Raw genomic sequence first — 12,384 nt, 5'->3', positions numbered from 1 at the left:
AAATGTAAAATGTGTTGTTTTGTTCTTCCCGAAAAACACAACCAGGAATACATTGTTTTTTTATTTATTCAGAAAAGCAATTACATGGTAAATTTTGTATTTATTTAAATAACACATAATTATGTCTGGTTTGAAGTGTAGTGCAAAAACATATACACAATACCAAAATAAAACTAAGTGACAATGAGGAAACGACCTAGCCTTCACAACAGAGAACATGAGTCAGAATTACTCCTTTGTACTGCCACCCGATCAAAACAACCATACGACGTATTTATTTATCCAGCATGTTGCCACGACACCAAAACACAAAATGCCGAGCTGGTTTTTTTGCTCTCCACTTAAGTGAATAAAACTGATGAGTTCATGTTTCAGTAGGTCAGTCCATTGTCCATGTTCTTCTGCAGGCAGATTGAGTTCCACAGACAAACTTTGGGGTTTTGCATTGAACTAGTTTTCAATTGAAACGCAAGTCACACTTCAGAGCAAAAATTACCTGAGACTCTCAAAACTACTTCCTGTATTCCCTGTCGATAGAATCATCAGAATAAAAAGTGACGGAGAGGTGAGTTAGAAGGATTTCTTTTAAAAAAGGCATGTGGAGGTGAGGCTGGAGGCTGCTGACGAGCCTCTTCAGGACTTCAACACTTAACAGGACAAATAAATTAGATACACTAAAATGTTGTCATCATCAGCCCTGAATTATGCGCACGCTATTTCCTGGTCATTCTTATTCTGTCATGATTCCCACATTTTATCCACTGCAGTTTCACAAATCTGAAATACTCACACTTTGAGATTTCAACAGCTCCAATATGGGTCATTAAAATTTAACAAAGATGCAATAAAATACTTTTGAACTACCTGCTTATCTCAAAAAAAAAAAAATTCAACTTAGATTATTCAAACTCCCAGCTGTTGATCCTTTACGCGTTGAGTGGTACTGACTGTGTAGGAGGGAATAAGAGCGGTGAATCTGCAGCAGCCATGTCATCAGTTGGGCTCATTAGCACCGGAGAGGAGGGCCCAGGGGATCTGCGACAACTGACACCAGGGGGAGCCACAAGTCCGAGACTATCGAACCTGCAGCATCAGAAGATCACTACAATGATGAGCTGAGGAGAAGAGTGAAATCCAACCCATCTTCACTGTCCATCAACTCTCCTTAAAGACCAACAGGATATCCTCATCTGTCCCATAGCTCCGCCGAGCCTCCTCAAAGTTACTGACGCTGGTGCAGCACACCCCTGAATATAAAACAAACAAACAAACAAACAAACAAACAAACAAACACACAAACACACAAACACACAAACACACACACACACACACACCTTGTTACTACAGTAGCAGTCAAAGGATTATAGTAGTACAAGAAGCAGCTAATTGTCTTTTTCCTGTTTTTAGCCACTAGCAGTGTGGCAATGGCAGTCTGCGTTTCCTCTAGTGTCACAATGAGGTTCACATGAGTGAAATATCCCAACTGTCTGTTGGATGGATTGCCATGACATTTGGTACAGACATTCATGTTCCCCTCAGGATAAATTTAAAATGAATAAAAAACTTTAAATGATTTTTTTACTTTACACATTTACACTTTACACACTTCACACTTTACACAACATTCCACTTCCGGGATTGCTCTCGTTCAGCTGAAAATTCCGCTGGATGTCACTCTTCTTGGATGTCAGTTACCTTCCGCTTTCCTTTGTGTTGTAATTTTAAACTCCGGTTGATTTATGAGGACTATGGTTAATTGCTCCTCAGATCTCTGCAGGATAAATCCAGACAGCTAGACTAGACTATCTGTCCAATCTGAGTTTTCTGTCGCACGACTTAAACAACCTCTGAACATATACAAAACAAGTTCCTTCCCGAGGCTATTTTGCAGCAGTACTGTGGCTCCACTCTGCGCTTAGCCCGCCCAAGACGACTGTGATTGGTTTAAAGAAATGCCAATAAAGGAGAGCATGTTTTTCTCCCATCCCCGAATGCTCTTTGGACTCGCCTCCGCAGCGCTGTGTCTGGCAATGCGAGACTACTTTTCATATTGCACCCTCATCTGCTCAAAATTTCAATGATCTCAAAGGTTGGCTATTCCACAAACTGTTGTTGATTATTTTGAATGCAGTATTAAAGAATTATCTTGGAGTTAACAACTAAAAAGTCTTCTAAACAAAACAGACTAAAATAAGCTTTGATCTAATGCTGCAACTAACAAACATTTTCATTAATTTAATTTTTTAGATTTATTGGTTAATTGCTTTAGTCAAGTTGTCAGAGCCCAGGGGTGAAGACTTCATATTTACGTTTTGTCAATTGTTATGTAATTATTATTAATTATGAAAAGCCGAAAATCCTTACTTGAAACTGCAGTGTTTGCTAGATAAATGACCCAGACAATTAAACGAGTATCAGAAGTGTGATTTTTCTGTTGATCAACTTGTCAGTTAATCCACAAATTTTTTCAGCACTACTTTTATCTAAAAAGAAAACTAATATCCCTTTATGTTGCAAAAAGGGGCAACAGGTATCAGGGCATCCAAGTCCTGATGGAACATCTGACACTGTTTCTTGGCATTTTATTTTCCAAACTAACATTAAATCTATATTTTTTTCAGAAAGGTTTCGGTAACCGTTTTCTTATTCTATTGCAGTTATGCAACATTCTGCCTGTGCTTTGGACATATGAGATTACTCACGGTCAGAATATGCAGGGTTGTTGTAGAAAACACAGCCAGTGGTCCTGTTGAAGCCACACAATACCACAAAGTGGCCCTGGTACTCTGGCTTCCTGCAGAAACACTTCTGGCCCACAGGCAGGAAGCAGCAGTATTTGACAGGCGAGGAACACAGTTCACATGTCAAGACGACAGCGTTGACCAGCACTATGGCAACGTGGCCATGCTCCAGATGAGCCTGGATCTCCTGAACTGTCACAGAGCTATGAGAAGACATCCACAAAGACATTTCATGTGTTAGATTTACTTTATCTAAGGCAGAAGCTTGTCAAATTGTCAAATTGAATAAGTATTAACAGCAAAACTCACCATTTTTTTACCACCACACCTTTGCTCTCTGCTTTAAGGAAGAGCTCATTCACTCTGTCTTCTTCTGTATCAAAGTGTTTCTTATAGAAGGACTGCAAACCATACAAAAAGAGAAAGCCACTATCATACACATAGAACTAGGAACATCACAATCTTGCTATGACAGTACCAATGGTGTAGACTCAGCAAAGTACCTGATTCCTAAAGCCCTTATCAACACCCAGGGTCTGCGTAAAAAAGCAGTGTTTGATTCCTAGATGGCACATGAGGTAGGCCAGGTCAATAGTCCACACACTCTCTGTCAGCTTGAGCTCCCAGCATGCTCTCTGAAATTCCTCATCACTGACTGGATGGAGGTACCTGCAAGAAGACAGTTAGCCTGTGAATGCCTATGGGTTAACTGTAGTGCACCAGTGTTACACTTGTCAATCAGTTCCGTGTTTCTAGGCAGTACAGTATAGACTAGCTACATATAGCAAAAAAATGATTAACACACTGATTCAAGAATTAACCAACTTTGTTGTGCACTTACTTCAGGACCATCCTGGAGCAGGCTAACCCACAGTCCCAGTGGAACAGCTGCCGAATGACAGGAACGTTCAGCAAGACGGCATCCTCTGAGAAAACCCGTGGCGTTATTATTAATGTTAGTTACACTTTCACAACTGTAAACTGGCTCTGCTATCGAAAAAATGTCAAGCTAGCTCAATTCGTAACTTTATGTATATAGTTACTGACACCAGGTCGAGTCACTCACCTGTCATTCTGTTGTATTCTTTCTTAGACAAGCGGCCCACTAGCTAACGTTAACTCAAGACAAGCTGGCCAGTCTTGTTTACAGCACTGAAGCCGCGGTTGGGTTTCTTCATGGATGCTTAGTAGCAGAAACCAGCTGCCCAACTGCAGTACTAGCTGTCAGGCTAACAGTATTAACGTAAACTAGTCTGTTGGTAGGTTCGCTGCTTACAGCGAAGCTAGCTCCTCAACGGACACCACTGCTGCGCATACAATTATTAGTTAACTAAACAAATACGAGATATGAGTAAGAAAAACTATTCTTTTGGCAAGTTTTTGTAACGGTGAAGCTCTGCTTCGGTTAGCTGTTGTTTGCTAGCACACTGAGAAGCCTCTTACTTGTGTTTGTTCATGTTGTTATGCTGTAAGTTATGCTGCCCCCGTGCGGTGCGGGGTAGTCTTCTTTAAAATGTTTCAGGCTAGAACAGGGGTGGCCAACCAGTTCAGCATAAAGAGCCACAAAAAAACACGCACCATAGCAAAAAGCCACACAACACATGCACGTCCATATTACAACAGCAACAGTGATTTCCAGATCTAATGAAAGTCATAATACATAGCAGTTTTCATAATTTTTTTTTCTTACTTAGATTGACTCAGTGGGAAACCTGACAGTCTTTGTTATCCACAATCCTTTTTAGGTCTGGTTGTACTCTGTTGTGGCCACTCTTTCACTCATTTGTCACTAGAGGGGCTTTCAAACAATCAGCAGTAAAAGGGTTAATGAGGAAGGTGATCTGTGGCCGCTTTTTTTCCTCAGGTTGCAGAATCTGTCCATAAAAAAAAACTCTGCTGCATTATTTTTTATTTTAAAATAATTGGCAAATGCATCATTCAAATGCTTTTTTTTTTAAAAAACTTATCTGAAATGAAATCTACCAATAACACAGCTCCCAGCCACACAGTAAGAGCCTCAAAGGAGCAGGCAAAGAGCCGCATGTGGCTCAAGAGCCACAGGTTCGCCACCCTTGGGCTAGAAGGTATAGGTTCGTTTCATCAACACTCATTTTCAACATTTCAACAGTTTTATTGAAGAATTCAAATGATGTGGAAAATCTATGTTTTTATGTCATTTTTTTTCAGAGAAGGTTCAGCAGGTTCCCTCTGCAGAAAAATGTTCCCATGTTGATGAGACCATGTTAGTGGGTTCCGTAGCTGGTGCCCGTTCCCAATGACACCTGTTTTATAAAAATAGAAGAAAATAGATAATCTGTCGAGTATAATTGACCCCACAAAATATTTTTTTCATTCAATGCTAATTACTGTAAGCAGTGAGGAATGTAGAATGTGAAACTTAGTATCGTTAACTTACTGATTCAGTTTCCCCATCCTCTTTCAGAGATGTGACTTTATGTTTGCTGTAAATATCTCTTTTACGCGTGCATGACAGCATAAACCAGTCAGTAACAACTGGAATCTGTAGGGAAACATCAAAGAATTTTCTAGAAAATTGCATTCTTTTAAATCACATATTACGTGCAGGACTGAACATGTATACTCACCAATCTGAGGATTGATAATGCTGCACCCAAGTTCACTATGGTTGGTACAATTCCAAATTTCCCTGCCTGCGTGATAAAAGAACAAACCCAGGTATTGTCAGAGCAAAGAGAGCACACATTTAGCTGATGAAGTCTTTGCAACTTAAAGATTTATTCTGGCCTCACAGTTCCAAATACAATGACGTCAAACCGGATCCCGTATGCTTTGATTAAGGTTCTAGTTTCCTCTCCATCTTGGGTCTTGTAGTATTTTGCAAACCTAAAAGAAGTGGGGTTTTAAAAAAAATGTTTTTATCCCCAGCTTAATCCATTTATTAATGAGCATTTGTTAACAATGGTTTCACCTAAAGTTGTATCCAGGAGCCACATTATTGACCGGATGTTTGCTGTCCAGCCTGCGGAAGCTGTACTTGGGGTAACATTTCCCTGCCCACCAGTCCAGGTCACAGCTCCAGTCAATAATAATACCGAGGACACCACCCTTTAGAAACATACAATACAAATCATCCTTTATCCAGCTGTGTAACACAGTCTACAAGTGTAGACAAATATGACATTATAAACACTTCTGACCTTATAACTGAAATTAGTGCAATATGTAATATAGGTCGGCCAATGTACTGTATTTACTCAAAAAAATGACCACAATGTGTCATCAGAAATTAAGGAAACATGCTAACCCGGCTGGGTTGCCAGACATACTGTACCTGTAAAATTGTAAACCGAGTTGACTAATTTCCTCCTAAACAGGTAAGCATTGAGCTTCATTCATTTATATCACGGCTAATGTAGGGATAGTCATTTTCATTCATTTCAACATTCATGTGCTCGCATTTAATTATATAGAGTACTCAAAGTTAGTTACTCGCAAAACTGTTTTAGACAAAGCCGGTGAAGTGATCCTGACTGGTACTAACGCCGCCATGCTAATACAAGCTAACTGCTAACGTAAGGTCCATGACATATGTCACAACCTGCAAGCTTTGACTCATAATGGAAACATGCAATTTAACTTTGGCAAAACACCCTGTAGCCTGAATTGTTGGATTGGGACACAGTATTCTCTACAGGTCGCTTTGAAATGAATGTAACGTAATGTTATTGTGGCTAAGCTTCAAGATTATGATATGTTGGACTGTAAGATGATGGTATGCAACCATAATGTGTAATGTACTGACTGAACAGTGTATAGACAAGCTGTATAACGGGTCTGGAAGTAGTAGTAGTACAGACAATCTCCCCCTTGCCAAAATTGTTCCCCCCGCTTTTGTTCAGCAGGCGTAGCTGACAGACAGTCACTGTGCCCTGGGCACAGACGACCATGAGGTTGCGGTCTTTTTAGCGGCTGTTGCAGTGACGTTAAGCCAAGAAAAGGTGGCTGTCAGTCGGGCACAAAGCTCCGCAAGGTCACAGTCTTTTTAGTGGTCGTTGTTGTTATGGTTAGTCGATAAAAGGTGGCCGGGTACAGAGCTCGGTGAGAACACGGGATTTTATAACCGTCAACATACCAGCATCTAGCAACTCCGCTGCGCTGTGGAGTAATGTCGGCAATGCGAGACTAGCATCAAGCTAACATTGACATTGTGTGAAGTTGGGTTTAGCATTCTCTAGTGTACAGTATCTACTTGACGTTTCACTTCCAGGGATTGCTCCGTTGCCGCTTGAAAATCCACCAGCTTTCACTCATTTAGGCCGGGTATCCGTTGCCTTGGGCTTCCTTTGTGTTGGCATTTTAAACTCTGGTCGATTTACGAGGACTATGGTTAACCTTTTCTCAGATCTCTGCAAGGTAAATCCAAAAAGCTAGCTAGACTATCTGTAGAATCTGAGTTTTCTGTTGGATGACTTAAACAACTTTTAAACGTACATGTCCCACCAAAACAAGTTCCTTCCGAGCCTATAGCTTTTTTTCCGGTGCTTAGCACCGCCCAAGACGGTTTAAAAAAATGCCAATAAACCAGAGCATGTTCTCTTCCCATCCCCGAATGCTATGTGGAGTAGCCAGACTCTCCTCCAGCGCACTTTGGGAGGAGGGTCTGGCAAAGCGAGACTAAGCGTTCTCAACCTGGCAACTCCCGTGAACTTCAAACGCTAGCTGTCCTTATGGGAGATAAGAGATTAAGAAGAGTGGAGAGGTAAATAATACAGAAATGAACATTTTGATTCTGCTCATACCTTTACAGCCATGTCTTGAAATTCCTCTCCGGCCTCTGAGACGATGTTTTTCAGGCGAAATATGGGGCAGTCAGGGTCTGTTGCACGATTGAATTCACACCTCTTCAGGTATGAGGAGTTAATATGTGGCAGAATATTTCTTCTGGGGGAGGAAGGAAGCCAAGAAATACATTTGATATAATGGCACACAATGAAACAGCCGTGGAGGAAGTACTGAATCTCAGTACTTCAGTAAAAGTGCAAATAACCAGAGACATATTTACTTTAGTAATTTTAGATGTACCACAATTACAACCCTACTAATACTACTAGTAAATAAGTAGCTGATTTTGAATGTACTTTAAGTATTAAAAGTATAAGTAACATAAAAATGTATTCTCTTAATCTTATTTGCATATTACCATTTTAAATGGTAATATGCTAATAATGATGCTGAGCTTCGACAGTATCCATACTGTCCGCTGCCACAAACAAGGCCTGGCTTTAAAAAAAAGTTCCTATCCTAACCAGCCTAAAACGGAAATATGTTGAATCGGAATGCGGTTGGTTTTATTCATGGTTGTATTTTAAGACGCTTTTATTTCCTTTAACCATGGGAGCGTAAGCAAATCAAGTGTTTGAAGCAGGAGAAATGGTGAGGCGGATGTGAAGAGGTCCAGCCAAATAAATAAGATATGAAGGCGTCTTACGCAGCCTGGCGGAGAAGTAAACGACGCTGTGGAGAGAAATAGATGGCAACTATGATTTAACAACGGAAATAATAAAATACATACATTTTTATTTTCACTTTTACCGGAGGCTGTATTACCGAGGGTCTTAAGTACTTAAGTACAGTAACAAAGTATTTGTACTTCGTTACATTCCACCACTGGAAACAGCAGCCATGCATATGATAAGAGCCTTTCTTTTGACATTTAGAAACTGACCTGTGAACGTTGAACTTTGGGTATGTTATGCTGTTTTTGATCAACACAGTGAAGTTCTCTGCTGAAGCCAGCAGTGCATGTCTGTGGGAAACAACATGTCAAGGGATACGTACATTATACTATAATAACTTATAAATACCATAACATTGCATATATTCTTACTCTGGCAACTTAGTGTCTATTTCAAGAGGGCACCATGAGAGCACTTCACAGGTCTTGGTAGTCGTGGAATAGTTCTCACACAGCCCTGTCTGTATACCTGAGAGGGAAATTGGTCAGTCAGGTGGTGTTTGCTGTATGTAGACATCCTTTATCAACCCATATTAATCTGATGCCACCCAGTGAGGAAAGCCTACCATTGCCTCGAGGATCACTGTGTCCTTCGATGCAGTCACAATCATCCACACAAGTAGTTGATGGGTTTGGAAGCTGGAGGAGAAATCAATGGTGTCAATCTGATGTGACCCTTTTATCAGAATCAGAACACTTTATTGATCCCTTCAGGGAAATTATTTAATTGCAGTTGATCACAGTCAAATTCAAGGTAAAATAAGAGTAAGAAAAGAGCAAGTCAATAAGTGTATAAAGTAACATAGCTACAGTAATAAATAAATAAAAACGTTAAGTAGAAGTAAATGAGATTAGGTTAGAAGTATGATTAGGTTAAAAAGATTGTTTCAAATGGATTGTAGTGCAGTGTGAACGTATTTGAGTATGATGCATCTCAGAATGCTCTGCTACTAAAGTTATTGGCAGTGGTGGAACTAAGTACATTTACTCAAGTACTGTACTTAAGTACAAATTTGAGGCAGGGGCGTAGCACAAAATTCTGGGCCCTGCACAAAGGCATTCTTTATAGGCCCCTCTCCGCATCCACAGCTATTCATTCAAGTATCTTTGTGTACTCAGTCCCCTCCCTAATTAAACTACCAGACAATATAATGGCCTACAAGTCCAGGGTGAACCGATTGGCCGATTTAACCCTTAGTTGATTGACAGAACTGTTTTGATCGTTTCCAGTCTCTAAAATGTGAGGATTTTTCTGCAATGAGTCCTTTTACTTTTAATACTTTAAGTATATTTTCCTGATGATACTTAACATACTTTTACTTAAGTAACATTTTCAATATAGGACTTTTTCTTTCTTACCGTGTGCTATTAGTACTTTTACTTAAGTAAAGGATCTGAATACTTCTTCCACCACTGGTTATTGGCCTAAGCAGGTTGGCGTTTGTTGTGAATATGTACCATTCCACTCAGTAAAAAAAAAGTCTGAACAAAGCCTCTCACATCTTTTTCAACTGGTAAATTGGTATCTCAGTTTTCCTTCCTGAAGATGTATCTGCGTGAACCTACCTTAAACCAATCGTCTCCTGGTGCCTCTTTCTACTCTCACGTCATCAAAGTGATTAGAGATTGTTTTGGGAAAATGTATATATTCATGTGTGTGTCATTAAACCTTTAGAACATTGTGAACTGAACCGTGCTTCATGTCACTTTGTTCCCCGAGGGCTTGTAACTGCTTTCAGAATCAACTCACAGAGGTCAAGCCAGTAGATGATAGGATAAGAACCACAAAACAATCGTGATCGGATTGTTTCATAACAGTGTTTATGTAAGCTGAACAATAACAATGCATCTGAATACTGTGCAGAGTCCCTAGTTGGCCCTAACTTGTCCATAACATTCCATATATACTATATCATATCAGGTAGCATCAGTGACTCACCTCAGGACAACGTGACTGAGTCTGATTGGGGGTAACAACCATATTGGTTAAAACAAAAAATGAGTTATCACCCTGTTAGACAGAAGAGAAGCACAAATGTTACAAGAAAATGAAATACTCATCTTGCTCACAGTCATAGTTGAACAAACATGTACATTATGTAACCTGTTTTGTAATGGGTATTTATTGGTTCTATGCTGTGTCTTGTTTTGTCTTTTCTATTTTTTTTATTTGTATTTTAAAAAGCCTTCTTAACATCGTGCCAGGGGACTACAGATGAAAAATAGCCTTTTGGGTAATTGTGGCACTTTTAACCCATGTATAAGAAAAAGTGTTTTATTAATTTCCACTGTCCCCTTCTTAAGTAAACTGAATTGAATCAGTCCAACACTAGTCACCACACTATATACACCACATTTCCCTTCTGGGATTGCTCTGGTGCCGCCGGAAATGTCCCTCATGAAGGCCGGATGTCCGTTACCTTCCGCTTTCTTTGTGTTGTTATTCTAAACTCCGGTGGATTTCTGAGGACTATGGTTAACTGCTCCTCAGATCTCTGCAGGGTAAATCCAGACAGCTAGCTAGACTATCTGTCCAATCTTTTTGCTGTTGCACAACTAAAACAACCTTTGAACGTACACATGTTCCACCAAAACAAATTCCTTCTTGAGGCTATTTTGAAGCACCGCCAAAGACGATTGTGATTGGTTTAAAGGGGGAATGCAAAACCAATTTTACCTTGTCATAGTTGAAAAACGACTACCAAAACGCATACCCTATTACGGGGGTCTTCAACGTTTTTTAAGCCAAGGACCCCCTAACAGAAAGAGAGATGGAACAGGGACCCCCTGCTACATAGAAAATGAAGTTGCATATTAAACTGGGCCTACAATAACATGTGGGCGGCCTAAAGCCTTCATACCTTTGTTTGCATAGGCTATTAAAATAGTCTAATAATTGATTTTATAAATCATGTTTTAATGTTAAAAATACATGTGGCACTGTAAATCCTTAAAATTAACTGCATCTGTGGATGGCTACCTTGGTGACTTGCCTATAGGCCAGTATGCCTATTATCAGTTGGGATTCATATTTGCTAATAATATGTTGGATTCATGTTAGGATGTAATTTTTGAAAAAACTTAAAAACGTAACAATAATTTGGAGGCCCCCCATGCATTTACTCTGAGGAACCCCTAGGGGTCCCGGACCACCTGTTGAAGACCCCTTCCCTATTAGGAGACCTTAATGAACAGTGTGAAATACCCTATATAATCATTCTATCACCCCTTTAAAGAAATGCCAATAAACCAGAGCACATTTCTCTCCTATCCCCGAATGCTGTGTGGACTAGCCAGGCCCTCCTCTGCAGAGTTGTGGAGGAAGGTCTGGCAAAGCGAGACTAGTTCAACACAATTGCCATGTCATTTACCATGGAGCAGTGTTTCTCAAATGGTCAAGTACAACTTTATTTATCCCCAAATGGGCAATTGGTTTTGCAGTAGTGACAAGTACACAAGATCAATACAACATATTATAGCAAAAATGTAAAATAAATACATTTTTAAACAAATTTAAACTTAATTCAAATTTTAAAAAAGCAATATTTATCATGCGTGGTTGTGGTCAAGCCTATTTAAATTTAGCAGTGAGATGGCTGAAGGTATGAATGAGTGTTTATATCTGTTGGTTTTGACTAGTGGGTATTTGAAGCTCAAACCAGAAGGCAGGGTCTGAAACTCTGGGTGCAGGGGGTGGGTGCTGTCAGACAGGATGGATTCTGCTTTCTTTAACAGCTGTTTGTTACAAATCGGACAGACTTTTCTGTTGAGTACCCGTGATGCTGCTACAGACCTTGATTACCTTTGTCAAATGGGGGGTACTTTGGAGTACTGCAGTGGGTATAAGAGAGTTTTTTTTCATAATGTTTCCTAAAATAAGTATACTATAATTATGAATGAACTTAATGATAGATTCTAAACATTTCAAATGTAGGCTAGCGTCAGCGTTTCAGTTACAAGGTTGTTGTTTAGCCTGAACAGGCACAGCATTGTACCTCTTTATATAGGCTTTTTTTTCTGCCAACATATTTTGCTCCATTCAGAGGGTACTAAAAAATTTTTTTTTCCAAAAAAAGTACTGTACATCAATGAAAAAAAGTTGAGAACCACTGCCATAGATTATGAGTTCAAATAGAGAGTGGTTGT

General features: G+C 39.7%; 2 protein-coding genes across 2 annotated transcripts in view; both read right to left on the bottom strand.

The window, feature by feature from the left end:
• Positions 1 to 48: 48 nt before the first annotated feature.
• Positions 49 to 4,232, bottom strand: gucd1 (guanylyl cyclase domain containing 1). Its single transcript, XM_028578760.1, has 6 exons — positions 3,808 to 4,232; positions 3,583 to 3,667; positions 3,245 to 3,410; positions 3,051 to 3,142; positions 2,703 to 2,944; positions 49 to 1,247 (listed from the first exon to the last, which is right to left on the bottom strand). The coding sequence occupies exons 1-6, from the start codon at positions 3,812 to 3,814 to the stop codon at positions 1,156 to 1,158; spliced, it is 684 nt and encodes a 227-aa protein (XP_028434561.1). The 5' UTR covers positions 3,815 to 4,232; the 3' UTR covers positions 49 to 1,155.
• Positions 4,233 to 4,984: 752 nt separating this feature from the next.
• LOC114555334 (P2X purinoceptor 4-like) overlaps positions 4,985 to 12,384 on the bottom strand; it is an 8,519-nt gene continuing 1,119 nt past the window's right edge. The window contains exons 3-12 of the mRNA XM_028577648.1: positions 10,178 to 10,249; positions 8,805 to 8,877; positions 8,611 to 8,707; positions 8,449 to 8,529; positions 7,523 to 7,664; positions 5,692 to 5,828; positions 5,513 to 5,606; positions 5,348 to 5,413; positions 5,158 to 5,262; positions 4,985 to 5,023 (exon numbers count right to left, since the gene is read on the bottom strand). Coding sequence (XP_028433449.1) covers positions 4,985 to 5,023; positions 5,158 to 5,262; positions 5,348 to 5,413; positions 5,513 to 5,606; positions 5,692 to 5,828; positions 7,523 to 7,664; positions 8,449 to 8,529; positions 8,611 to 8,707; positions 8,805 to 8,877; positions 10,178 to 10,249 — 906 coding nt within the window. The remainder of the gene's footprint in view (positions 5,024 to 5,157; positions 5,263 to 5,347; positions 5,414 to 5,512; positions 5,607 to 5,691; positions 5,829 to 7,522; positions 7,665 to 8,448; positions 8,530 to 8,610; positions 8,708 to 8,804; positions 8,878 to 10,177; positions 10,250 to 12,384) is intronic.

This window comes from Perca flavescens, chromosome 5 (genome assembly GCF_004354835.1).
Source record: "Perca flavescens isolate YP-PL-M2 chromosome 5, PFLA_1.0, whole genome shotgun sequence".
NCBI classification, from domain to species: domain Eukaryota; kingdom Metazoa; phylum Chordata; class Actinopteri; order Perciformes; family Percidae; genus Perca; species Perca flavescens.
The sequence above is the reverse complement of the archived record's forward strand: the minus strand, read 5'-3'. Positions and strand labels throughout refer to the sequence as shown.